The 26067-nt window shown below is 45.2% G+C and overlaps 4 protein-coding genes across 4 annotated transcripts; 1 reads left to right on the top strand and 3 right to left on the bottom strand. All coding sequences in view use genetic code 11, as the record gives it.

Moving 5' to 3' along the window:
- Window positions 1–7231: 7231 nt before the first annotated feature.
- Window positions 7232–10206, bottom strand: EGR_07273 (Glutathione S-transferase; the record flags this gene model as incomplete). The annotated part of the gene is made up of 10 exons (XM_024496522.1): window positions 7232–7324; window positions 7409–7519; window positions 7751–7846; window positions 7920–8021; window positions 8104–8193; window positions 8240–8304; window positions 8344–8419; window positions 8653–8695; window positions 9802–9870; window positions 9947–10206. 10 exons carry the CDS (start codon window positions 10204–10206, stop codon window positions 7232–7234), a joined length of 1005 nt encoding a protein of 334 aa, XP_024349107.1.
- Window positions 10207–11473: 1267 nt separating this feature from the next.
- On the bottom strand, window positions 11474–17456 carry EGR_07274 (Glutathione S-transferase; the record flags this gene model as incomplete). Its single annotated transcript, XM_024496523.1, has 14 exons — window positions 11474–11566; window positions 11651–11741; window positions 11953–12077; window positions 12170–12270; window positions 12353–12434; window positions 12481–12545; window positions 12585–12660; window positions 12890–12979; window positions 16330–16407; window positions 16431–16613; window positions 16834–16929; window positions 17023–17079; window positions 17169–17339; window positions 17448–17456. The coding sequence occupies 14 exons, from the start codon at window positions 17454–17456 to the stop codon at window positions 11474–11476; spliced, it is 1317 nt and encodes a 438-aa protein (XP_024349108.1).
- Window positions 17457–19584: 2128 nt separating this feature from the next.
- EGR_07275 (hypothetical protein) lies at window positions 19585–20333 on the top strand (the record flags this gene model as incomplete). The annotated part of the gene is made up of 3 exons (XM_024496524.1): window positions 19585–19686; window positions 19941–20142; window positions 20239–20333. 3 exons carry the CDS (start codon window positions 19585–19587, stop codon window positions 20331–20333), a joined length of 399 nt encoding a protein of 132 aa, XP_024349109.1.
- Window positions 20334–23632: 3299 nt separating this feature from the next.
- On the bottom strand, window positions 23633–25087 carry EGR_07276 (Glutathione S-transferase; the record flags this gene model as incomplete). The annotated part of the gene is made up of 8 exons (XM_024496525.1): window positions 23633–23725; window positions 23818–23928; window positions 24131–24226; window positions 24320–24420; window positions 24511–24592; window positions 24640–24704; window positions 24744–24819; window positions 25052–25087. The coding sequence occupies 8 exons, from the start codon at window positions 25085–25087 to the stop codon at window positions 23633–23635; spliced, it is 660 nt and encodes a 219-aa protein (XP_024349110.1).
- Window positions 25088–26067: the final 980 nt, after the last annotated feature.

Genomic DNA, 26067 nt, shown 5'->3' on the forward strand with positions numbered 1-26067 from the left:
ACTTCAAAGTTTTTCGAAAATAATCCACAGGCACAGTAGGAGGCAAAAAAAATCTTCTTCCAGAAGAACTTCTCCACACACATGACCTCAACGATGACCTCCAAGCCGTCTTTGTCAATCGGGTAGATGAGCGGTTGTACCATCATGATAGAAAGAGGTGGGAACACTCAAGGCAGTCGAATGAATCGAAGTGGCCGCGTTCATTGTCCCGAGGCACCATCACGGACGAGGTGAAGCTTGCTAGTGCTGCCGAAGTGGCGATAGGTGTGGATGGCTGTCTAATCAGTCTAATCAAGCCGCATACCTTCATTGGATGTTTTGAGAGAGTGTAGTCGACTACTATACATGTAAGAGCTTCGCAAATACCCCTTTTACCTTGACGGGTGACGACAAATAAGATGTAGATGCGAGACGATAGTGTCGAGGTCAGAGCCAACGCAAAATCACACCGGTGCTTCTCCATCCGGATAATTTTTAAGCACAAACCACTGAATAGCACTTAAACCCTAGACGAGGTTACCTTCCGCTTGCTAGTCGCCTCCCTCAGTGATAAACAAACACAGCGGATGTCATCTAATGCCGTGAGAGCCACTAACACAGTATGTGGCCGGGATCACTTCACCTGCCACTCGGTTGGTCAACCGGCTGGCTGGTTGGCTGGCAGGTTGGCTTGCGGTATTTGTGATTGTCAATGAGCTGCTCACGTCTAAACACGCTGCCGAGGACCCAGGCCACTGTCTGAGTGGTTTTATGGCTGACAATATGAATTCGGAGTTGGGTTCACCCCTTCGCTAAGTAAAACTTGGACTGAAAACTGCAAAGACGTCTGAATTGGTGTCGTGGATGAGGTACTATACGCAGTAGACGGGAGCAATGGGAGGTGCCTGCATTGACAGCGGGTGCGGACATGGCAGAAAAACCTTAAATCAGCGATGCTATTTCATGCATGGAAAAAAACTTAATATGGAGCGAAGTTTCTCGTGGACGTGATGATTTTTTCATCTAAGTTGCTGTAGCGACACCAACAAGCATTTTAGCCACCGCCTAAAGCGAATCTGATGCTGCTGAACACAATCATATAGGAACTGTTGCGATTTGGAGCACTAGACATCCCCCACGTCGGTACCACCGCGTTGGAGCCGAAGCGTTCTCTGTCGAAGCTCTTCAGGTGTCAGTTGAGCACTGGAAGAGGTGCATGAAGATGACAGGAAATTGTGTTGATAAGCTATTGTCAATTTTACGCCCTATTACTTACCGTTTCTCAGCCAAACTTTAAAAGTCCTTAAGAGAGGACGATTAAACGAATGTACAGAGATCTACTTCTTGACAGCCATCCACATCATCTGGTAAAACATCTTTCTACCAGATAACTTCTGATAATCAACTTACCGGATTTCCTGAACTTTACCTCCATCCCACTGCTCTCCAGTGAGCTAAAAGACGGCACAATTAGAGCTTTGTACACTTCTACAAGAAGAGGGTAATTTCGGTTTCGAAGCTACAGAACTGAGCTTGTGAATTTGACCTCCGCTAGCCGGTCATGATGTGACCAACCAGCATGTAGCTACACTGAAGGATCTTCGACTAGCTACAACGGCGACAACGACGTCTATATCGGATTGTAGGATCTGGGATCGCCAGACAACCTGGCGGAATGGTTCCAAAGTAAGTGGTTAAGGAACTGCACAGAAGATAGTCATTTGGAGTTCCCAATTGCATGGTAAAATCGTGGTGATGCAGTCACCCAGGCCAGCAACGCAGCCACACTTGGAAGAGGAAGCGGTGGCTTTTTCTCCCTGATTTCTATCACTTCACCCTCGCACCCCTTCGCTGACCGTTTGACCTACTAAAGAGAAAATTTCACCAACAGGAAACTTTTGAAGCGAACAAATCCCGAAAGTGGAAATTATGACTTTTTGTGTTATAGGGGAAACAGGGCGAATCTCAGGTTCACCCATTGGTACCTTGGTTGCCTCCATGTGGATAGTTAAAGCCCTAACTTTTCTGACCTCGAAAATTCTAATAATAATAATAATAATAATAAGTGGGTATTCTATTTCCTCCATTTAAGAGAAAAAAAGGAAAACCAGTCAGGACATTAGGAAGGAGAAAGAAGCGAAAAATGAACATCTGCTTGGGCTCATTGTTAGCCTGCTAGGCGGCAAGCTGAATTATTCTATTTGCAGAGCAGGCAAACACCCGACCAACTAGCGAAGAGGCGGCACTTCGGGGCTGATTGTGCGGAGAAAGCACAGTTGACAATTACTTTGCCCTTATTTTTCCTGGCTCACTTATGGCCTTTTTTAAGGTCTATTTCATTGCTTTACCAGGATGAAAATGAGGAGAAAAATGGAAATGGTGAAAGCAAGATGTGATTGCTCTGAAGGCGATGCAAAACAAACGCCTACTTTGAATGCGTTTGCACATTTTACTACCAAAAACTGGTAATCTCACTTCTAAAGTTCAAAATTTTAATTCATAATGACATTTTTTCAAGACGTGGTGCTGGGGGGATCGCCTCACAGTTTGCATTCAACTCGCCTGTAGCCACAAGAGGAATAATCCACAATATTGCTTGCAAAACAACAAAGAAATTACATCTACTGAATAAGTTTCAGTGGCGTTCAATTTAGCTGTGAAAAGATATCTGTAAATATTTGTGAGGATGGCAACATGATGACTGAGGAGGCCTAAGGGGGGAGTAGGCAAATGGGTTTGAGCAAAAAAGCCAATCAAATACGTGAACATACTCGCAGAGTGAATGTAGGAGCACTCGCACAGAGAAGAGCCAAGTCCATGTGCCAAACTTATCTTGCTTTAGTTCGTGGATAGCTTAGCAGAAAGGACGCGATCCACTTTACTATGTGAAGCACAGGTTCAAAAATGTGGGTTAGAAGGACAGAACCACAATCTGCAGATTCTAATTTGAGGTGCCATTCAAAAACACTTATAAGGCAATTCGAAATATCAGAATAACCAGGAGTCGAGAAGGCAGGTTCATTGTAAACCAAATGTTTCCTTGCGTGCCATTTATGCAAGAAATGGAATAGCAGAGTCATTCCCACAAAATAAACACCCATTTGCTCGCACTAGAATAATGATTATCGTGGATCATTGTTGGATATCTTTCAAAGTACCTACTTAAATACACAGCACATACTACTAACTGGAGACTTCAGTAGTTGTCATATCCTTATGCTTGGGAAGAAGAATCTCGAAACCATAATTATTTCGTGAGCTAACTATTTGTGTGTGATGAGGGAGAACCAATGGAAATGTGGATCCAATTTCTTCACAGAATGATGGGTGAATTCGAGTTGAGGGAGCTACTTTCACCCTCCGTTTTTTTGGAGGCAGCAGATGGTTGACAATTTGAGAAATGGAATAACAAAATCTGACGGCTGCTTGACTGCGGAATGGACATGTGGAAATGTCCGATAATGAGTGAAATGGAACGTAGTCCTTCCGTAGAAATGGCGACAACATTGACATAGATGAAAAGTTAGTCTATCTGCCATTTGCTGAAAGGAGGCAGCTCGTTGTATTGTGGAGGGGTCGTGGGTACCTCCATTACATCATATGGGACCGAACTAAAGGGATCTGTGATTGACGTTTCATGGAATATGTGAATATGGAATCGTTGAAAATGACTGGGAACATCCAGGTCGACTTCACAATGCAGTCATCAATCACCCACCCCTAGCTTCTACAACCATCCATTCATCAATCTGGTAGTACGAACGCAAACACCATGCTCCGAATTGCGACACTGAAATGTCTGCCTACTAAGATCGTTATTTTCGTGGTCCCTCCGGTTGGAAACGCTGTGGCTAGCCGGAGTCCACTGTTACGCAATACTTTATAAGACCTAGCTGAACAAGTCCACCGGACTTCAGAAAATCTATTCCATGTGATAATTTTTCCTGGTATCGTGGTATGCTTTAATTAATTAGCTGTTTCGCCTACACAAGTTGTCAACCCTCCGTGACCTGCTCCTCCACCCTCTATACGTGTCTACAGCCCCCGAGATCTGCTAGACGCTAACCGATCACCTTCTTCGTCATCTCATCACCCCTTATATGCGTCATTGTAGTGGGTAAGTTGGTAGCTCTTAAAATGGCATTAATCACCATCAGGAAGTATTGACTTATTATTCCTTCCCAGCATCTACTTATTAGTGTTAGTAGCAGGTGTGCACTAACCGCGGGTTTGGAATAGCTTTTCCAAAGGTGATGCAGTCCTTGCGTTGCATCTTTACTCCACCTTTGGTTGAGTCCATCTTTTGCATTTGTTTCAGGTGAGGGGATACTCAGTAGAGAGGAAAAGGTGAACAATTCTCAGACATTCCAGGGGTGCCTACTTTATTCGTGGAATCGATTGCAGCGGTGAATCTCTGGTCATCTGATCTACACCATTCAGCATCCACAAAGATTTCTTTTAGTGTAACATTTGGCTGCAAATTGATAGAGAAGGAATGCATGTGATGGCCTGTCACCGGCGGGTAGTGCTTTTAAAACCGAGCAGCAGGTCCACAAGGGAACCAAATAAAGTTGCTTCGTGTCAGTGATTGCGTTGCCCGGTGATTGGTATGATCTACTAAAAGCTTGGAGATAGTTAGTATATCCCCCACTATTGCCATATATATGTGGCTCTCGATTTTCTACTCCACCCTTCACGTTACACATACGTGACACATCAATTTGGCACTAAATAATTGGAATAGGTAAGCAGAGTCAATGTGAGACAAGTGCTGTCCATATTATATGCCAAAGCAGCGCAAATACATCAACTAAAGCTATTAAAATTGACGTTATCAGCATTGGGATGGGAGATGTAGATTCATCATTGCCATGGCCAAGGTCTGGGTGTTTACAAGTGTCAACAAAAACCGCGTCATTCACATATCTCTCTTCCTGTTTAACTTACCATGCCAATCAGTTTACTATCGCCTTCACAAGTGCCACAGAGGCCAACTCGTGCCTACAGCTGACGCACATCCAACTGAGGTCTTGAATAATGCATTGAGGCTCCTTCATGGGCACGCGATGCGCATCACACCCGTTCCTTCAGACACTTAGCAGTGTAATTGGTAGAAGGAAGCCAAGTGTAAGCAAAACGAGACTAGACGGATGTCGGATGTCAAAGCTGTCGAAGCGTGGCCACCTCAGGTGAAAATCTGACATCTCTATAGCTTTATCGTCAGTCCGCTTGTACAGTGAGTGTGAGGAGACGGGAATGGGACTCCGTTCTGTGTGTCAAAACAGAAGCCGGTTGTGTTCATGGATCAAGTGGGCCTTGGTGTGGAGAGTCGAAATTCGACAATGTCTCGGGAACACATCCATTACCAATCTACTTTGCAAGCAACTTGACAATGAGTGCAACGATCACAAACAAGCGAACCAAGCGAGCTTTGACCTATTCTTTAATCTTGGAAAGAGTAACCCCATCATCACATTACTATGACGTGTTTCTTTTGAGTTTGAGGTACAGCAGTTCTAAAGGGATCGTGTAGCATTAGCAGTGGCTGATATTGGGACCGCACGGAGGAGAGTTACCGACTCAAACCCGAGATTGATCCTGCTGGCAACTTTACCCAGTACTATCATCTCGCTGCCACCATCACCATACCAGATCCTCAATGCTATTCAACACTAATTCCGCTTGAATTGAACCAGTTCTAGGTTTGACCTCCCATACTACGTTCATTTTATAATTTCTTAGGTCTTTTTTCCCTCGCATTTCACATTTTGGCACTCTAAATGAGGTGTTAGTATAAGCGTAATTCAGTATTGCCTCTACGGCCTGAGGGAGGGATTGCTCCTCGCCTGAAGGCTTATCCAATGCTGTGAGGATCATAAAGCACCTACTGAACTAAATAAGTAGAGCGCATCAACTATGTGTCTATTCAAGGCAAATCTTACCTATCACCCCATTCACACAGAATGCAAACTTTTTAGCAAATAACAACTTTGACCACGATCTTGTCAAACTAATTAAGCTATGATATAACTTAAGTTCCCTGAAAATTGTGGACGTGGTCCCCTCAAACCGAAAAAGACGCATTTCTCACTCGCGGTGCTTACACTCCTCGCGTTTCGGTTACCACGCCATTGGCTGTACAACGCAGATAGGTAATTTGTAATAAAAAATTGTAAAGTACAATGCGAAGTAATCCAGCGTGAGTCAGCGAAGCGGTGGTCAGAGGGTGAAACAGCAAGCAAATTGCGACACTTGGCGGCCTTATGTTTTCGTGAGAAGAAAGGACAAACTGGCAGGCAAGAATTTGTGCATACCCCTCGCATCCTCACTATCCTTTGCAAATCGCTGAGGAGATGGCGACCGATTTAGACCAGGGCGAGATCCTGGTAGCAATTTCACTGCACCAAGCAGCTCTCCCCTAACAGAAGGCAAATGCAATTTAACTCTGGCATCCGTCGCTTCAAACTGCTTCGGGTTCAAAGTGCTCATTTTCCGCAACATTCTACAATCTACTCTGTTCATGCATTGCAGCTTCCGTCTTCCATCTCCCTCATTCAAATAGGATTGTGTAAGATCACATTTGACAGTCAAAAAGTTAGCCTTCTGACGAGACCGCTTTTATGGTAATGCAAGAACAAACACGGAAACTGCAATCGCGTACAGCCACGTGCATCGACCTCTATGAAGGCCAAAAATCACAGTGTGCACAGCGCAAAATCCATGAAGAGGGCAAGTCAACAACCGCTAACAGACCGAAACCCAGTGCCATTAATAAAACAACCGTGCCATCTCAGTAGGGTGACATTAGCACGTCCGCAGTCGCCGCAAGTCAGTGTGTGCGCACGTGCACTGAGATAGCACTGAGGTATTAAAGGTTAATTCTTTGTCCAACACTGCCAAGGGAAGTACCAAACACTGATAACAATGTCATTCCACATCGAAGACGACATGCCCGCCCTCCATCAATTGCGCACCGCCATCATCTTCTTCCAGGAGAGAATCTCCAACAGTCCCACACCACCCTCAACACAAGCAGCACTGCAACAAACGAATGCTAACAATAAAGCCCCAGTCACGTACTCATTAACCCGTTCATCCCTCAACCATTCAAAGGCCCAGCATTAACACCCAAAGTCAACAAATTTTGCCACCGCTTACTGATGCAACAACTCAAGGAATCAAACGAAACAATGGCGGAAAATGAAAGCGACAAAACCCCAACAACAACAACAGCAACAACAATAAGAACCACCTAACTGTCACCGCGCCAGTGTGCATCAGCTCCAGTGCATGCACGAGCCGCGAACTCCTTCGAAGCTATGTAATCCTTCAACTGCGGCAAGTTCTACAAGGAAAAAATGACATCCAATCTAAACAGCTAAGAACTCCACACACTCCTCCACCAGTCGCAAGCGGTCCACCCATTTACCTCGAAACGCGTCAAGTAGGCCTGCAGTTTGGGATACTTCTGCAAACACGTTGGCTCAAACTTCTTCAGCTCGATCAACACCTCGCACAGACTAAAGTCGGGATAACTGATCTACAAACAGAAGAGGTAACAACTGAGTTGAAACACCTTACCATTAACTATGAAAGGGACAACACACTCCCATATCCACAGAGCCTACAATGCCAAAGGAATGCTGATTATGCACCAACGAACCATTTGACCCACTTAATAGCTAACAACCAAATGGCCACAAAAAGTACGACTACAACAAATACAGACAATAGGTAGCAGATGATAGAGGAGTGATAGAAATACACCAACCTTCTCACCAGTAAGCCATACTTTTTCGTCCAAAAAGGCCTCAAAGTTCGTCAATTTTTGTGCAAGGGTCTCCATGAAACCTGGCTTCAACTTCTCCTGCACCAATCATGCAAATCAAAGGAGATCAGCATTTGGAAACAACTCCAATGCTTTGGTAGAGTCGACTTACCCAATCGGCGCTATAGCAAACATCACCGAAAGACATCTGGAGATCAAAAAACCTCGCATTGAAGCATATGCAGTACTGCACGTCGCTTTTTACAATTAGGAACTGCAATTCGAACACACCATAGGATGAATTCCGATAGCTCAACATAACCAGGTAAAGAAGCCTAATGGACGACAACCCAAACCAACTCACTCATGCCATGTCTATCAGCAATGTACTCCAAAATGGCGCCAGACTGAGTCAACTTGAAGTCGCCGTCAATGTAGTATGGCAACTATATGAGACGCTAGTAAGAGGTGGAACATGAAGGGCCGACCTACATTGGGAAAGTCGAGACCCAACGAAAACTTCTCTGACAGCCATGCATTACGATCGAGTGTTGGAGCTGACGAGTGTGCATGAAGCAGAAACTACTCTTACCTACCTGGGCCAAACGTGTACTGCTTGTCATCGTACTCGACTCCCACATATTTCAGCAGAAGACGGCTCCGTTCCCCAAGCTAAGCAAAATAAAACAAAAATCAGAAAAGCCACTAAAGGTGACTGTAGACAACGTCAAGCAGTCGCCAATGGTCTGGAACGCCGAATAGCTACTGATGCATTGAAACCCCGAGTTTAGAAACCAAATGACATTGCTGTTAGGGCTACTATCAAATAACATTAGCGACACCGGGCGACTTCGAATAAACTCGATTTCATAAGCCCTCTAAAGTAAGCAGCACGCCGCACTCACCCCTTTGATATCCCAATAAGCCAAAACAGGCGCCATCGCAGCGCTGAAGAGCAAGCACACAACCCAGGCACCCGTTCAAAATGCAAACCGTTTCGAAAGTCTCCCCCAAATGACCTTAAGGACTGTCTTAAAGTGCAAGATCACTAAATCACTAAAATAAACAACTTTAAAAAAAGTTTAAAATAGATCTAAAGCAGTAAATTGTTAACAAAATAAGTGGACACAGTAATGACTAAAAGATTTGCAAAATGAGAGGGCATCGCGACAAAGGAAGAATGTGTATTTGCCTACTCCTCATTCGATGGCAATTAAGTAAAGATGCCCACCAAACGCAAATGTATTGCTAGCAAGTAATTTATCAGTTGTGAGTACGGCATTGACACGGGGAAATTGGCAGGAAGTAGGGCATTTCCTCATGCATGTTCAGTTGAAGCAACAGATTTGCTTCTAGGCGATAACCACACAGTTAGTCACTACCACAATGCTATTTAATTTATAATGTGAATTTAATTTGTGTTTCCACCTTCGGCACCCATTAAGTCAACTTTTGGTTGGTAATCTTTGGTCTTTTTAATTTCCTACTAGGGACCGCATAACACGTCGTGAAAGCCCTGTTGCCGGAGAGAAGTGCACCCTGGGGGAGACTAAGGAGCCTGTGACCTTAAGAGCAGGGTCAAATAAAGTATCAAATCACCTCAGTGCTTCTACTTCACCTTAAATTAGCACACTTTTTGCGTCTGTGTTGAGCTGGTTTGCAAACACATGAGATAAATAAGTGACAAATTGACAAGTCGTTTTTGATTTTCCACCATCATAAGCTCATGAGCATCGTTGTCAGCATTAGAACATTCCGAAGAGAACCCGAACGGTTTGTCATTTACAAAATATTATGCGTGGACTCCTTGTTTATAAGGTTATCTACATCTCCCGTAAATAAGGGCAATTTTTCAGGTAAACGGATATACGACGGCCTAGAGATATCATACACCCATCCTGTCCACACGACAAATAAAAAAGTCTCAAGCATGGTCACTCTAGCCTAGAGGACGGTGTAGACTTGCCGCTTGTCCTCTAAAGGGTGCATCCAGGCCAGAATATATCACAGGTTTGTGCTGTGTGTTTACAAATATCAAAAACAACTGCACGAACCACATATCTCTTGTCTTGTTTAACTGATTTCCTGCCGCCTTTGTTGGTGCTGCGGTAGCCAAATCACGCCTAAAGCCAAAGCTTACTTTACTAAATCCTTGGATAGCCACATGAAGCTCCTTTCTGGACAGACTTCATAGCTTACGCAGTTCCCTTCGCAACTTTAGTGGTGGAGAGGCAGAAAGAGCACAAAGCGAGACCGAAATACGACCAGTGGGATTTTGAGAGGACAGAGTTGGTGCAGTGCCGTCGTAGGTAAGGAAGCAGCATCACCCCTGACATCAAAATCGCATTCCAACCGCACAATGCACGCGAGGGTACGGAAATGTGGTCCCACTTCATGAGTCGATACAGCTGTCGAGTGTTTTCATGCATTCGCTGGGCCTCGGTGCGGAACGCACCCATTGCCAAGCATCTTTGCAAACAACCTCATGACGAGTGACTCGTGCATCTGGTCCTGTTTACAGCAACTACGGACAGACAAGCTTCATGCGCTCTTGCCTACCCTCTATCCTTGACAGGGTCACGCCCAGTAACACGCACTTTTGGCGTCTTTATGAGACCAAAATATGAACGTTCCCAATGGACCGTGTCACGAAGTGAGTGAACGAACGCCAAAGTGAATTCCGATTACGATTCCATAATGTCTGACATCCCCTTATCATTTCAGTGTCACAGCCAACCAAAAGTGATCCAGCTGCACTTCGGTCGGGTGTGAGGTCCTCACGTTCCACGCCATTCTCTAATCCACTTTACTCAGCCAAACCTTTTTCATTCTTCTGCTTTGCGTATTACGCAATTTGCTACTCCGACTGCATCTCTTTTCATGGAAGACTTTGGAGAGGATCTATGAAGGTCATGTCAGGAAGATGAAATCTTGGTTTCCTGTTGACACCTCTTTAGTGATCAGACAAGACTAAACACGGAATCGTCGTCTACCATCCCTTATCTAATGGATCACAACCACACACAGCACTCCTCCCCGAAGAGAGAGACGCAAACTGCTGAACAGGATGCTTGAATTGGAGTACGGACTGCGTGAAAGACATCACGAGGTGCTTGCGAATTACCGCTAAAAGACTAAATCCAGATGCCGCATATAAAACGAATGGGACATCAAAGTAGGGCAAAATTTGCATGGCCATCATCTTGCAAAACACGCCCCCAAGGCGACACGCCCATCGCCTGGAATGACGACTCAGTTGCCCATCTGCGGGCATACAGAGAAGGTACATCGTCAAGGCCACGTTTCGTCCCACCCATCCAGTGCCTCCAGACCCATCCTACCTAAAGTTCCGCTTGTCGCTCCATCATACCAACTGAACAGGATTTGGTACCACAAAGGCACCTAGGGTTCACCCCTTGTCGAACAATGACGAACTGCACACCAAACTTACTCCCGCCTAACCACGCAGCATCACCAGCTCCCCTTCAAAGAACAATCACAATTCTTTTCTTCTCACTCTTGATGTAAGCAACACAATCACAAGCCGATGTCAACAGAAGCCCCCAGACACACATTCTGCGTTCCGACTTCCCTCCTTTCTCCCTCCTCCAACCATTCCAAAAGCCCAGTCTAAGAACTTAACGTTGATATAATTTAACGCCAATTAGTTATTAGAAGGCTCATAGAATTAAGCGAAAGAAGTAACACCAAAGCATGGACATTCGTCTAATGGTCACCACGCCAATGTGCACTTGGTCCATGGCAAGAAATTGTATTGAACTCCTTCGAAGTCATGTAATTCTTCAGTGCAGGCAAGTTCTACAAAGAAAACATTACCTCCGATCTCAGTGTCCAAGATCCAAACTCGGGCTTCTACCAATGCCGAACAATCTATCCAATTACCTCGAAACGTGACAAGTAGGCCTGCAGTTTGGGATACTTCGCCAGACACGTTGGCTCAAACTTCGCCAGCTGGTTCAGCAGCTCACACAAACTAAAGTCGGGATAATTAATCTACAAATAAAAGAGACAACATCGGCATTGGTACATCCTACAGCCAACCATGGCAAGAACAAAATCCCTCCACATCTGCTAAACAGTCAATACCGAAGAATGCTGATAGTGCACCTAGAGACCATCTTACATGTCCAACAGCCACAAACCAACTGGCTGTAAGAAGCAAAAGAAGAGAGGAAAATGATTACAAGTAGATAGAAGGTGGAAATGCACCCATCTTTTCACCAGTAAGCCACTCCTTTTCGCCCAAAAATGTCTCAAAGTTAAGGAGCTTCTCCGCAAGGGTCTCCAAGAATTTTGGAGTCAATTTCGCCTGTGAAAATTGTAAAAGAGAAAGGGTAACAGGGTTTAGGAGTAAACCGACATTTGTGGACTCCCACTTACTTTTCAAAAGGCAAAACTTACAAAATCTGGACTATAACAAGTATGTACGAACGCCACGCGCAAATCCACAACCTCGCATTGAAGCATGTGCAGCACCGCGCGTTGCTTTTTGCAATCGGGAACTACAATGCAAGCGGAGCACAAAGTAAAGTGAACAGCTCAACATCAGACAGAATGACTTGAAGAAGAGCAATACAAACTCACCCATGCCGTGTTTATCACCAATGTACTGCAAAATAGCCCCAGATTGAGTCAACTTGAAATCACCGTCGATATAATAGGGTAACTATGAAGGATATTCGTTCTACTTTGAACAGGGAGAGGCTACCTACATTAGGGAAGTCGAGATCCAGCGAGTACTTCTCCGACAGCCATGCACTACGATCGAAAGTTGGAGCTAGTGAGTACGGATAGGACACGAAACACTCGCGCTTACATGGACCACACTTGTATCGTTTGTCATGAAACTCTACTCCCAGGTATTTCAGCAGAAGTCGACTCTGTTCCGCAAGCTAGGCAAAATAGGGAAAGAGAAAAGGCGCATAGAATCGCCGCCAGGCAAGTGTATAGAGTCTTCAGCTGATTTTAGCGACAAATGAGAGATGTAGCAATAGAAATGATGTTTACAGATCGAATGATGCCGCTTTTAAGTTTAATATCAATTAGAGCTGTCACTATTAACCCAATTTGCACTGTCTCCATTTCGTGAGTAATTTGCTGCAAGATGCATGTGGCACCTACCCCTCTGATATCCCAATAACCCAAAGTAGGCGCCATCACGGTGCACTCACGCGGACAAGAAAACGGAATCTTCGCCCCAAATGGAGCCCACTATGTAGTGCTCGTCTGGATGGCCTTAAAAGCCGACCCAAAATGCATGAGCAGCAGCGTATTAAAATAAACTACCATAATAAAATACACCTTAGGCATTTGAATTTCATGCAATTGCGCAGTTTGTTTTTAGGTTGTTAGAATCAGCACAGTGATATCACAGGGCCTGAATAATTTTCGATTCCATTATAATTTCATATTAAATCAGAGAGGATGCTTTGTAAATTCTGTCTGCCATATTTGAACCCCTTATCTTTTTAATAAAAAACCTACGAAATAAATTATTGAGTGGCCTTAATACAAAAAAGATCAGCATGAAATAGCGTATTTACTTGATGCACGTAATTTGTTTTAAAGGGACCGTTTCTCCTTCCGGATATTCAGTTATAGTTTTTGGTCAAAGACATCACTTATGACTGCGGTTGTTTCTACTTGACTTTAATTACAGCGACCACGATTTGGCGGGCTTTGTGCAACCCGCCCCACCAGCTATCCATGACAGCGATCCCGCCTATGTTGCGCAGTTTGGACGCATTTTTCATAAACTCGGGATAGAACCATTTTACTAGGTTGTATCATAGAGAGAGTGGCCTCTCATCTAGAATGGGGTGTAGATACACGGAGGTCCTTCCATCTGAGTGTCATAAATTCATTTAACGAGGTTTGGAAGCATAAGTTTGAAGTTGTTGCAACTTGTGTGAGGGCTGCAGTGCTCGACCTAAGCCCGAGACAGATCCCAAAAACAAGCTAGACGTATTTTGCGCTTAAATTATTCAAAAATGGGCCATGAGACTAGTAAAAGACCTTAAACAACTCATTGCTTCAGGCTGGGGCCTTAGTCGTTTAGCTCCAGCCGAACATCTCACAATTTATTTGAGAAATACCCGAGATAGTTCCTAGCAAAATCTGACTTTGTCAACTTGCTGACAATGTGGCTTTAGGCAGGAGCAGTTAGTCGGTTGAAGGCAACCCGACCTTGATCTTTAATTCGTCAGAATGAAAATCGACAAACCTCGAGAAGAACGTAGGAACTATGCAGTTATTCTGCTTCATTCGTGATGTTGAAATCCACCTGTTTGTCTGGTCTTTGATCTCAAGATCGTCTTGAAAGTATGCATTGTCAGGGTCTGTGGCACCGATCCAGGCAATAACAGTCAGGCGTCACATATGTGTGACACAGGTGGCACATGTTACGAATGTATTGCCTTTCCTGTGTGGTCGGCAATCACCTAGTGTGTACACCTGATCATTGGCTACAGCCTGACAGGCAGTTAAGTCCTTTATTGACATTCACAGCAGATATCATGTCGCCGCATAGTGGTTGCATTGGTCCATGCATTTCGGCCTCTAATACCACGCCCGATGTGTGGAATCGCCACAGCTCAATAGAGGGAGGAGATAAGACCATTCCGGAATAATTTATTGGCGGCGGGATAGGGAAAAGCCATTTGTCAAGTGAACGAGCGTAACGTCTCTGCAGTCTCCAGACGATGTTAACGAAGAAAGATGGTGATCATTGGCAGAGGTGGCCAAACCTAATAGGGAAGAATTCAAAGCACAGGAAGGAATGCAAATGAGGGTTGCACAATGGTAATAACATTCAAAAATTTGGAATGGGGAGCTTGGTTTGCTGTGGGAATCCCTCGGAAAGCCAATTTATGCCTTACGACTTATTAAATGCCAGTCCCTAGAAGCGTCGTAAAGCAACAGAAGTCTGTAAATGGCGTTACTATGGCAGAGAGAAAGAGAAGAGAGGCACGATTTTAGTCATGGAGAGGTTGTGTCTGGGGTTGGAGGGCTCCTGCATGTTCCTCATTCGGGACGATGCGAAGTTGTAGTGGACAAATAAAGGGGTACTGATGGTAAAAGCGGCCCATCAGCAGTCTCATCCAACCTGTCGATACCAAGGTGATGACTGTTGCAACTGCATCCCCAGACATACGCAACGTCCCATTCAAAGAATTTTCACTCTCACTGCGCATTACGCACCGTCTTCAGCGAGGAAGGGGTATCAAGAGCATTATCGAATGCCAGTTGGATGCATTCCTTTGTATAGTGCAGAAGCGTAGCCGAAGAGTGATGCTAAAGGAAGCTTTCAGGCGGGATCTGCACGTTAACAACCCACCAGCACCTTAAACACTGAATTAACTCAATTTCAGTGGACTTGGATGTAGTGTGGAAGGATCTCGGACGCAGTAGCATAACGGTGTGCGTTCCACACCCAGAAGGAGTCCAGCTGAGGCGTGGTTCCTGGAATGAGCGCACCTTATCTAGAACCAGCAGAAGTGCTGTCAAATTAAGGGAACGATGTTGAATGGATGTGAGACTTCGCAGGTGACAGTTGCCTCCACGGAAGACACACTCATCAACTAGCGTATATCCAGAGTTACTACGAGGAGCAGAACTTCTGACGAAAGGCAAAAGCTGAGAAATGGGAAGAGTAGTGGCATGGCTAACAAAAACCTCCACTCCCTCATAGACTTCAGCTAAAATGATGAATCCCACGGCGCCATACTTCTTTTTCCACGCTAGTTTTACCCTTCCGGTGACATGGGCCCACCAGCAGGAACCAAAAGCAATTCGACACTGCTTTCTGCTGCATTAAATTTGTCCTGTTAGTCAAGTCCACGGATTCCAATGCATTCGCGAAATCGCTCTCTACGTTAATACCTTCTACGGTCTTTTGGCCTCCTTCTTACACCATCTCGCGTTACCTGTCAGATCGCGTTTGGAAGATAGAGAACTCACTTCATGGTGAAACACGTACATCGCACCCACCACTCCAATTTCGGTGAACCACTACCACGAGTATCAAACAACACGAAGGCAGACGCACGCTGTCTAAATGACTGCTTGAATTACAGCGAACACCGCGTCAAAGCTATGACAAAGGCCAGCGAGTTGCTGCCAAGAGAGTAAATTGCGCTGTCGCAAATAAGACGACAATGTCATAAAAGAAGGGCAACACGGAGGCACCTTAGGTGCACTCCTTTCCCAAAAGTGACAAGCAAAATGTCAAACAGCAATGACAGCGACCTTCCACGTCGAAGACAACATCTATTCTAGCAGAAAACCTCAACACAGGCAGCAATGGTATTACAGGACTTTTGCTGCCTGGACAAACCACAGCCAACACAACCAACGAAGTCATGACTTCTGTGATGCAATTAATCTCATCGCTTCAACCCTTCCTCCCTCAATCACTTCAACAGGACCATCTGAGCACTCCGCTGCGACTAACTCCAACCCAATTTATTGATCAAACCACTCATGACAACAAGCAAAACAATGGCAAGGAGTGGAAGCAGCAGCACCATAACAACAAGGACAATCACCTAACAGCCACCGACCCATTTTGCAATCGGTGCATTGCAAGGACGCGTCTTGAACTCCTTCGAAGCCATGTACTCCCTCAATGCAGGCAAGTTCTGCAAGGCGAAACATAACATACAATCTCAGTAGACGAGATCTCCACCCACACCCACACCCACATCCGCCACTCGCAAGCACTCCATCCATCTACCTCAAAACGCGTCAAGTACGACTGCAGTTTGGGATACATCTCCAGACAACTTGGCTCGAACTTCCTCAGCTGGTTCAACAATTCACACAGATTGAAGTCCGGATAGTTGATCTGCACACAATAGGGGTAACATTTGCATTGACACCCTACCACCAACCACGTAAGGCATAACAGTCGCCATACAATTACTGAAGTAACAATACCAACGAAATGCCGACTAGGCATCGATAAACACTCTAACTTACTCATCATCTAACATCTACGTAACAAAGGAATCAGAACTGCAGAAAAGAATACAAATAAAGAAGACAGGTGATGGAAATACACGCACCTTGTCACCAGTAAGCCAGTCCTTCTCACCCAAGTATGCCCCAAAGTTCGGCAGTTTCTGTGACAGCGTCTCCAAGAAGCCGGGCTTCAACTTCTCCTGCCCAATCGGAGAAATCGAAGGAAATCGGACTTCAGAAATGACTCAACACTGCGGATTTTTCATGAATATTTTTAAAGAAAATCGACTTACAAAATCAGGATTATAGCAAGTCATTACAAAGGACATGCGCAAATCCATAGCCTCGCACTAAAGCATGTGTAGCACCGCACGTCGTCTCTTGCAATTGGGAACTGCAATGCAAACACACACTACAACATCAATACGGATAACTCAACAAAGTCAGTTTGAATGATTTGACCGGTGACAGCCCAAACCAACTCACTCATACCGTGTCTATCAGCAATGTACTCCAAAATAGCTCCTGACTGAATCAACTTGAAGTCGCCGTCATTGTAGTAGGGCAAATATATGAGACGTTGGTTGTGGATGGAACATGAAGGGACCACCTACATTGGGAAAGTCGAGACCCAACGAAAACTTCTCTGACAGCCATGCACTACGATCGAAGGTCGGACCTGAAAATGGTGGCTAAGACGCGAACCACTCCTGCTTACCTGGACCATACTTATATCGCTTGTCATCGTACTCCACCCCCATGTACTTCAATAGAAGATGACTGCTGCGCAAGCTAGACAATATCAACCAAATAAGTTTAGAAAGCTACCCCAGTTCCCCCCTGTAGCTACATATACTTTTCAATTCACCTAAATGACGTGTAGGATATGTAGCGATAAAATTTCAAGGTGACAGATGAAATGATGCTGCTTCTATGTCTAGCATCAATTAAAGTAGTCACTTCGGTTCCAATTTCTACTCAATTTATTTAGCAAGTATTCTGCTACAAGAAACGGGTTGCACTCACCCCTCTGATATCCCATTAACCCAGAGTAGGCGCCATCACAGTGCAGTCACGAAGGCAAGCTAACGAAGCCGACCTCCTCACCGACTTTCTTTGTATATTCCTCTTCCCAATGGCCTTGTTAGCCAACTCAAAATGCATAAGCAGCAGCATATTAAAACACACTGCTTTAATAAAATTCTCAACAGCCTAGTAGTTTAATGAAATTATTGGCTTGCCAACACACAGCCGGTGACCATTTCTGCCTATATTTCCACCTCAAGTAAAAAGGAGTGAGTGCAGCCCGTCAAAATAATTTTTTTATACTTGACCGCGTATAATTTTGAATTGCTTAGTAAAAAGGAGGTGGGTAATCAGCCTTGATACTGGAAAATTCAGCATAAACTGGCAATTATATTAAACACAACTTGCCTTGTTTCCAAATAATCCAATTCACGTCCCAGATATTCAGCTTGAGCCTTGAATTTTTGCACATTACGCGTAATCACATTTATTCATAACTTAGCTTTAATTATGGTGACTATTGACTGAGAGGTGTCGTGCGCTCCATTCCACCGTCTATTCATGGCAGTATTCTCGTCGCTAAGGAAAAATTTGAATGTATTTATCACTACCTTAAGACAAAATTGTTATCGCCAAATCGTGCTATAAAGAGCGTGGCAAATTATAAAACAGGCATTGTAGATATACGAGGTATCCTCTTGTCCCATTTATTTTACACTTTTTGTCAATTGTGGGGAGCATAATTTGGAATCCAGCGTACCTCGTGTGGACTGTTCAGCTCGACTCAAGCCTGAGACATATTAGGGAAAGGAGCTTGCTAGGGATTACAGCCTTACTACTTCAAACACCTCTAGATTATTCTCCTCTTTTCCATGCGTCAGACGCAAGTTTTTCTAAACCTAGCTGTTTCATACTAAGTTTTTCGCCTCCTCCGTCACATATTCCCCCTAAAGCTTATTTCTGAATTGAATTAACAAAAGTGGGATCATGATTTATCATAACGAGGAAGTGAAAATGCATTGTTATATCAACCAAACACTACACACATCAGCTGGACAATATCGAAATTGGACTTTGTCAAATTGCCGATAATGTAGCCTCGGGGAGGAGCAGTTTGTCAGTTTCAGGCAATCCGACATTGACATGTAACTCGTCGGAATGGAAATTGACAATCCTCGAGACAACTGTAGGACCTATGCAGGTATTCCGTTTCCCTCATGGTGTAGCTAACCGCCCTTTTATCTTGCGTTCGGAATCAAAATCGCTTTCAACATATTTGCTGTTAGAGGTGATGTTTGAAGATAAATGGTCACCGCAGAGCGCAAAATACGCTCCCATTGAATTGGTGTTTGTTCCTGAGGCAACAATAGGGTCTAAAACAAAAAATAATTGTATCAGACGTAATTACACTGTTTCTACTTCTTGAACCAGCTTTAGTTGCTCCAAACCAATGCAAAGTAGTCTGCATGTATGTGACACCTACCTGGAGGATCAAAATTGGGTGTCATACATACGTGACACAGGCGGCGCATGTTAATAGCGCTTTGCTTCTCCTATGAGGTCAGCAATCGCTTAGTGTGTACACCTAGTCATTGGCTACAGCCTGACAGACAGTCAAGTCCTTTGTTTATATTCTCAGCGGATGTCACGTCGCCGCATAATGGTTACATTGGTCCACACATTTCGGCCTCTGACACCACGCTGGACGAAAACATCGCCTTTGCAATCTTTTGCCATTTTTCAATAGAGGGAGGACATAAGACCATTCCGGAATGATCCACTGAGGGTAGGATGGGAGGACAGCATTTGGTCTCGGTAGTCTCCAGACGATGTTGACGAAGATAGACGATGATCGCCTGCAAAAGCGGTCAAATGTAACAGACAACAATCCAAAACACAAAACGAATTCTGAAGAAGATTTGATTAGACAGGTCCTTAATCGGAGACTCTAGGCACACGACTGTCCTCTACGGAATGAAAATGGCTGACTAAAGCACCATTTCATCATATACGAAAACGCCACAACAGAACTTGGAAAGGAACGCATTTTCGACAGAGCAGCCCCAAATCATCGTGGACTGCTGGCACAGGTCTCATCGATTTGCGCCGCTGATGGAGACGGGCCTTTCAAATGTGCCATCTTGACAATGTCAAGTTTTCACCACACTCTTCCCCCTCTTCTTAGCTCTCCATTTTGATGCTCTGTATCTCAACAAAATCCGCACTAGCGCTGACACTTGTCATCCTTCTATGCCTACAGACCACTACTGCGTCGCCCCAGAATAGTAGCAATGCAGACGACGAAGAAATGGTAGTGGAGTACTACAACAACACTCTCGGACGCAACGTCATGGACGGTGGAGGGCTACGGATTGAGATGGCCTCGTGTGAGTGATGGACTCTCTCTCCCTCTCCCTCCCTTCCATCCACCTTTTATTTGTCACCTAAAGTAGTCAATTACGACCTCCTTTTCTTCTCTCCAGCTGCTCCTCAACAGCTCCTTCGTCATCTGCCAACCCGATGCTGCTTTAGTAACATCTTCATGATCCTCCTTCTCCTCCGACTCCACTCCTTCTGATTTCCACTCTGCCTGCTCTTCCGCCAGCCGTCTTCCCTCGCCGACGGACGCCATTCACCCTCACCACCTTCAAGTCCACATTTTGCGTTTCCTTCTCGCCTCTTTATTATTCGCTTTTACTTTCCCTCTCCCTGCAGATTCCCGCCTGATGTGACAACAGCGTCTCCCCTCCAGCTATTCTATCGTGTCGGACAAACGCGGATTGCGCCTTGGCCAGAAGTTGTCGGTTGTCATGGCATCGATTTCGTTTGGTTGGTTGTAGCGCAACGTTTGCCCCCTAGCGTTGTTGTTCCCTCTCCAGACCACCCACCCCCTTGGCGAGTCAGCAAATACAATTCACGGATCGATAAATCGATGCTCCCACACACAAGTCCTCTTTCCTCAATATTCATTTTCCTTCTCCCACCAAAAAATCGATAAATACCAGTCCCTATAGACATTGTAAAGCAGCAGGCGTCTGTGAATGGCGTAGCTATGGCAGAGGGAGAGACGAGAGACGTGAAACCAGCGGTGGAGGGGTGGTAATCAGGGTGGAGAGGGCTCCTGCCTGTTCCTCATTCAGGGGCGTGAAATTGTCATAGACAAATAAAGGGGCACTGATAATAAAAGCAGCCTCTTGGCAGATCTAGCTGCTCAAAGATGTCACCAAAAGCCCGGCACAATAAGGCGCTAGGCCTAATGTCGCAAGGTGATGCAACAAGTGTAATTTCTGCCACTTGGAGCAGTTTTATCCAACCTGTCGCTTGCAGGGCGCCACGTGTCATATTTATGGTGAACTAAAACGCCAGCCAGATGCCATGTAGTGGTTTAGAACCCACAAGTCCTAATTGGTTATCTCGAGCTTGTTGCTGCTGCCACCAGTCAAGTCAGCCTCATCACAGAAACCACTTTGACCAAAAATGGATCCTAATAATTACCGTTCCAGAAATTTTCGTTCCTTCAGAGCACAGCGCCAGAGTAAGGTGGACGTCCTGTCTCGCGGATGCTTTGAAGGACTAGCTCTGCCGAGTGGGGCTATGTCCAGACACAAAGTAGGGGCACTAGTCGTATTTCGGGGTCTGCTAGGAGACTGCACAATTAGCTGTGGGATACAGTCTTCACACGTGACTCTGAACATGAGGTCTTGACATATACAAGTCGTTGTCAAAGTTCTCTGCTTCAAAGCTTCAACAATGGCTGGCTGATTACTCCTACGGTCTTTGACACTGCAGTGCCCCAATCATTTCACACGCCGATTTTGCGACTCAAAAAGCCACCGTCGAGGAGGCCGAACCCTTCATTGCCTCAATGCAGATCCACCACCGATTTCGCGAGGTATTGCAGCCACTGGCCCACGCAAGTATTGACATGGAATTAGAAAAAGGCTGAACAAAGAAGCATAACGCACCACTGCAAACGCTGATGGGAACTTTCACTTACGTCTGATGGATTACTGCGCATTGAAGGTCGAATCATCCCTCCCACTGCACCGAAATCAGCCATCTTAAGGAGCCGGGATACCGACTACTTGAAGATGGAGAGAATGAAGACCCTTTCTCGTCTTACAGGATGGTAACCAGGACCCAGCGGTGGTATCTACAAGCCACCCAGCAACTCTGGTCAGCATCTGGGCCAGGTCTGTTCGAGATTGCTCCCACAGACGCCATAGGAGATAACTCGCTGCAGTCCCATTGCCAGACAAATGCAACGCCCCATTCTAGATTCTTCACGCACAAAGCATTGAGCACTGCCTTCAGCGGGGAAGGAGTATCAGGAGAACTACTAACTGGCATTTAGACACACTTCTTGGCATAATATGGAGAATCTTGGCCTAAGAGAGATAGTAGCCAATGGCTTTGGGCGGTGTCTAGACATCCGCACACCAATGGCACCGCTGATCACCCCAACCACTCAATTTCGCGGTGCGGAGGGAGTTTTGATGCAGTGGCACAATGTTTTGCACTCCACACCCAGAAGGAGTCCAGCGAAGTCAGTCAAGAGCTCTTTTTTTGGAGTAGTTAAGGGGTTTGTGTTCCTCACAATCCACAGCACACCATCCATGCTTTCCCTGATCTTCCACCTGCCGTACTTCGTGGCAGATTGCGCTCCTCGTCTGGTGGATCACAATCACACACAGCAGTCCCAACCCAAAGGTGAGGAGTTACAATGTGGACTGAACCAATGCCACAACAACGGCCAGCGAGTAGTCGCCAAAACACCACCAAATCCAGGTGACGTGCATGACTGTGCCATCATAGTAGGGCAGCATTGCCATGTCCACCTTTCGCACAAATCACACACTCCAAAGCGGCACACCCATCCCCGAACGCGGGCCTGGACTGTCGTCTTTGTTTGCCATTTGCAAGCCTAGCCGGAGTGGAGAAGAGATTTATCGCCACCGCCGTGACGCACATCACTCATCCAGGCAGCACCTTTCGCGTCGGCCACGCGCATATGCCATCCACCGGTTGCCGTGCTCCTTCAAAGGGATGTGGATCAATTTCAGAAAGCATTTGTCGGATTGCAGTGGAGCTCATTTGCATTTAGCTACTAGCTAAACAATCAAGGTAGATTAAAGGTGACAGTTGGTGGAGCATTTGGCACTCCAGTGGCTGTGATCTTGGAGAATATTTCAAACTGGCGAGGCAAATGACCCTCTCGTCCCTCTCGGTCCAGAAAGTCCAGCAATCAGTGTCCGCAGGCTAGGCGAGTTGACGGGTTGACATCACGCAAGGCTGGGATGAGATACGGGTTGCAAGACACGAGTGATTCCACACGATGGGGGCTCGCAACCACGGTGACACACAACACCTCAAAACACCAACAAAGGTTAAAGAAAATCCTCATCAAGCATAACATGCGTGGATGCGAGGCCCCGACGTAATCGCTTTCATCTGTGCATCTAGTAGCACCACTATCACCGAAGTCGATTTGCTGGTGGCGTTAAAAAAGGCCAAAATATCCACCTTGAACTCACGTTCTTAACAGAAGCGTTAGCATAATCAGGTTAACAAAATAATTTTGTTTAAACCGAGTCCCCATCAGAGCGGGAAGAGCTTTTGTAGTGCAGCCTTGAATACCAGAAAAGATAGCAGTGCTTGAGGGGACAAAGCGTATCCGGCCACTTTTCCGTCTGGTAAGTAGATGCATTCCACCCCCCTCGTCCCTCCCTTCCTCCATCCAACCTTCAAGCAGTACAAAAGTGCAGTCTTAACACACAGTCAACAAATTTTGCCGCATATATTATTAAAACAATTAACGCTATCAAGCACAACAACGGTAAAAAGCGGAAGCAGCAACACCTCAACAAGGACAGTCACCTAACAGTCACCACGCCATTTTGCACTTGCTCCATTGCATGGACGAGTCTTGAACTCCTTCGAAGCCATGTAGTCCCTCAATGCAGGCAAGTTCTACAAAGGATAAAATCACCTCAAAACTTGGAAGCCTTGGGCCTCCACCCACACCCACACCTCTACCACTCGCAAGCAGCCCATCCATTTACCTCAAAACGCGACAAGTAGGCCTTCAGTCTGGGATACTTCTCGAGACACGTTGGCTCAAACTTCATCAGCTGGTTCAACAGCTCGCATAGACTAAAGTCGGGATAGTTGATCTGCAAACACAAGGGGCAACATCAGTGTTGACACATTCCCCCATTCGTAGAGTTGACTACAGCAAAGCAGTACACATTAATCACCTCAAAACTACCATACAGGCTTAGCAACTATCAGTAAACTGGCCACAAGTAGTGGAATCACAGTAAAATATCGACTGCAAATAGTCAGGCGAGAGAGAGGTGATGGAAATACACGCACCTTATCACCAGTGAGCCATTCCTTCTCACCCAAATACGCCTCAAAGTTCGGCAGTTTCTGAGCCAGCGTCTCAAATAAACCTGGCTTCAACTTCTCCTGTGCCATTCGTGGATATGAAAAGAGACCAGAGTTTAAATGTCACTCAAGATGGTCAATTTTCATCAATGTTTTCGAAGAGAATCGACTTACAAAATCGGGACTATAACAAGTCCTCGTAAACGCCATGCGCAAATCCACAACCTCGCATTGAAGCATGTGCAGCACTGCCCGTCGCTTTTTGCAATCGGGAACTGCAATTCAAACATATCACAACATAAATACGAACAAGTCAACAAAACCGGGCAAAATGCCTTAAGCGATGACAACTCAAACCAACTCACTCATGCCGTGTCTATCAGCAATATATTCCAAAATAGCCCCTGACTGAGTCAACTTGAAGTCGCCGTCAATGTAGTAGGGCAACTATCAGAGACATTAGTTGTGGATGGAACATGAAGGGGCGAACCTACATTGGGAAAGTCGAGACCCAAAGAGAACTTCTCCGACAGCCATGCACTACGATCAAAAGTTGGAGCTGGAGAGGGCAGATTAAGCACAAACCACTCGCACTTACTCGAACCAATCTTATATCGCTTGTCATCGTACTCGACTTCCAAGTACTTCAGCAGAAGTCGACTCTGTTCCGCAAGCTAAACGGAAAACAGATCAATAAAAAAGATGTGCGAAATCATCCCTGAGCAGCTGTAAACAGGACTCGATGGACTTAAACAACGAATAGCCAATAGCGCACCGAAATCTAGGGTTCACAAAATGATTCACATCCTTTCTAGATTTATTGTTAAAAAACATTGCCACAATGAGTCCAATTACGGCTGACCTCATTTCGTAAGTATTCAGCTGCAAGAAAAGTGTTGCACTCACCCCTCTGATATCCCAGTAAGCCAGAGTGGGAGCCATTGCAAGGCAAGCAACCAAGCACACAAGCGAAACACCTAACAGCAATGGAGGCCCTTATAAATCGCTCACACGAACGACCTTTGAGCCAGAAGTGGACGGCAGCTTATTGAAATGAACTCGTGACAGTTTTTATTAAAATTATACAAATTTAAGGAAAAGCAACAACGGGTTATTTAGCCAAATTTATCGGATGCGTTGCTAAATTAACAAATAATGGAGCATTGTCAGCACTTGTGATTCTAGCGAACTTCTCTCAAGTCCAAAAGAAATTATTTGATTGAGCTTTGATTTCTAAAAAATCTCATATGTGTGAGCCTCTTTAAGCTTACAAGAATATGTCGGCATACTACCAAAACGTTTGTGCTCAACAGTTTTGCTAAATTTGCTCAATTTTACTAATGGAGAACCAAAGTTTTTAGCATATACAGCAATATAATTGCCTTTGTGTGTCAAGAAAGCCGGTTGATTGTTTATAAAATGGATGGTTTTTAAACAGAGCAAACATAGAAATAGCTTGAAATGGATTCATTTGATAATGTCCTGTTTTGGAGACCTTTGCCTAAAGCAGTTACTTCGCTATCATATTGCAATTTTATGCTTTGTTTTCCTCCTTAAGTTCGTGGTTTTTAATGCCCAGATCGTAAAGATTGGTTTAAAGTTCCAAATCTATGGCTTGAATTTGTGACGCTGTTGCCCTCTGAGTAGAGAGCAAACCCTAAGCCAACACCACTACGATTCTTTGGCATAGCCCCAAAGGCCAGCCCACCCAGCGAGGTACAAGGGGGGTAATTCATAGTACAAAAGTGGCGCTTCACCAATACCGAGGGATAAACCACTATCGTATTCCACAACTAAGGATGTCATCGACCAACCAGTCTTTTTGTTCCTTGACTGTGAATGCTGAGATGTTGACATCAACGACGGACTATTCACCCCTTCAAGAATCGCATTGACTTCAAATTGTGGCTGAGAAATATAGT

This window comes from Echinococcus granulosus, assembly GCF_000524195.1.
Source record: "Echinococcus granulosus chromosome Unknown EG_S00073, whole genome shotgun sequence".
NCBI classification, from domain to species: Eukaryota; Metazoa; Platyhelminthes; class Cestoda; order Cyclophyllidea; family Taeniidae; genus Echinococcus; species Echinococcus granulosus.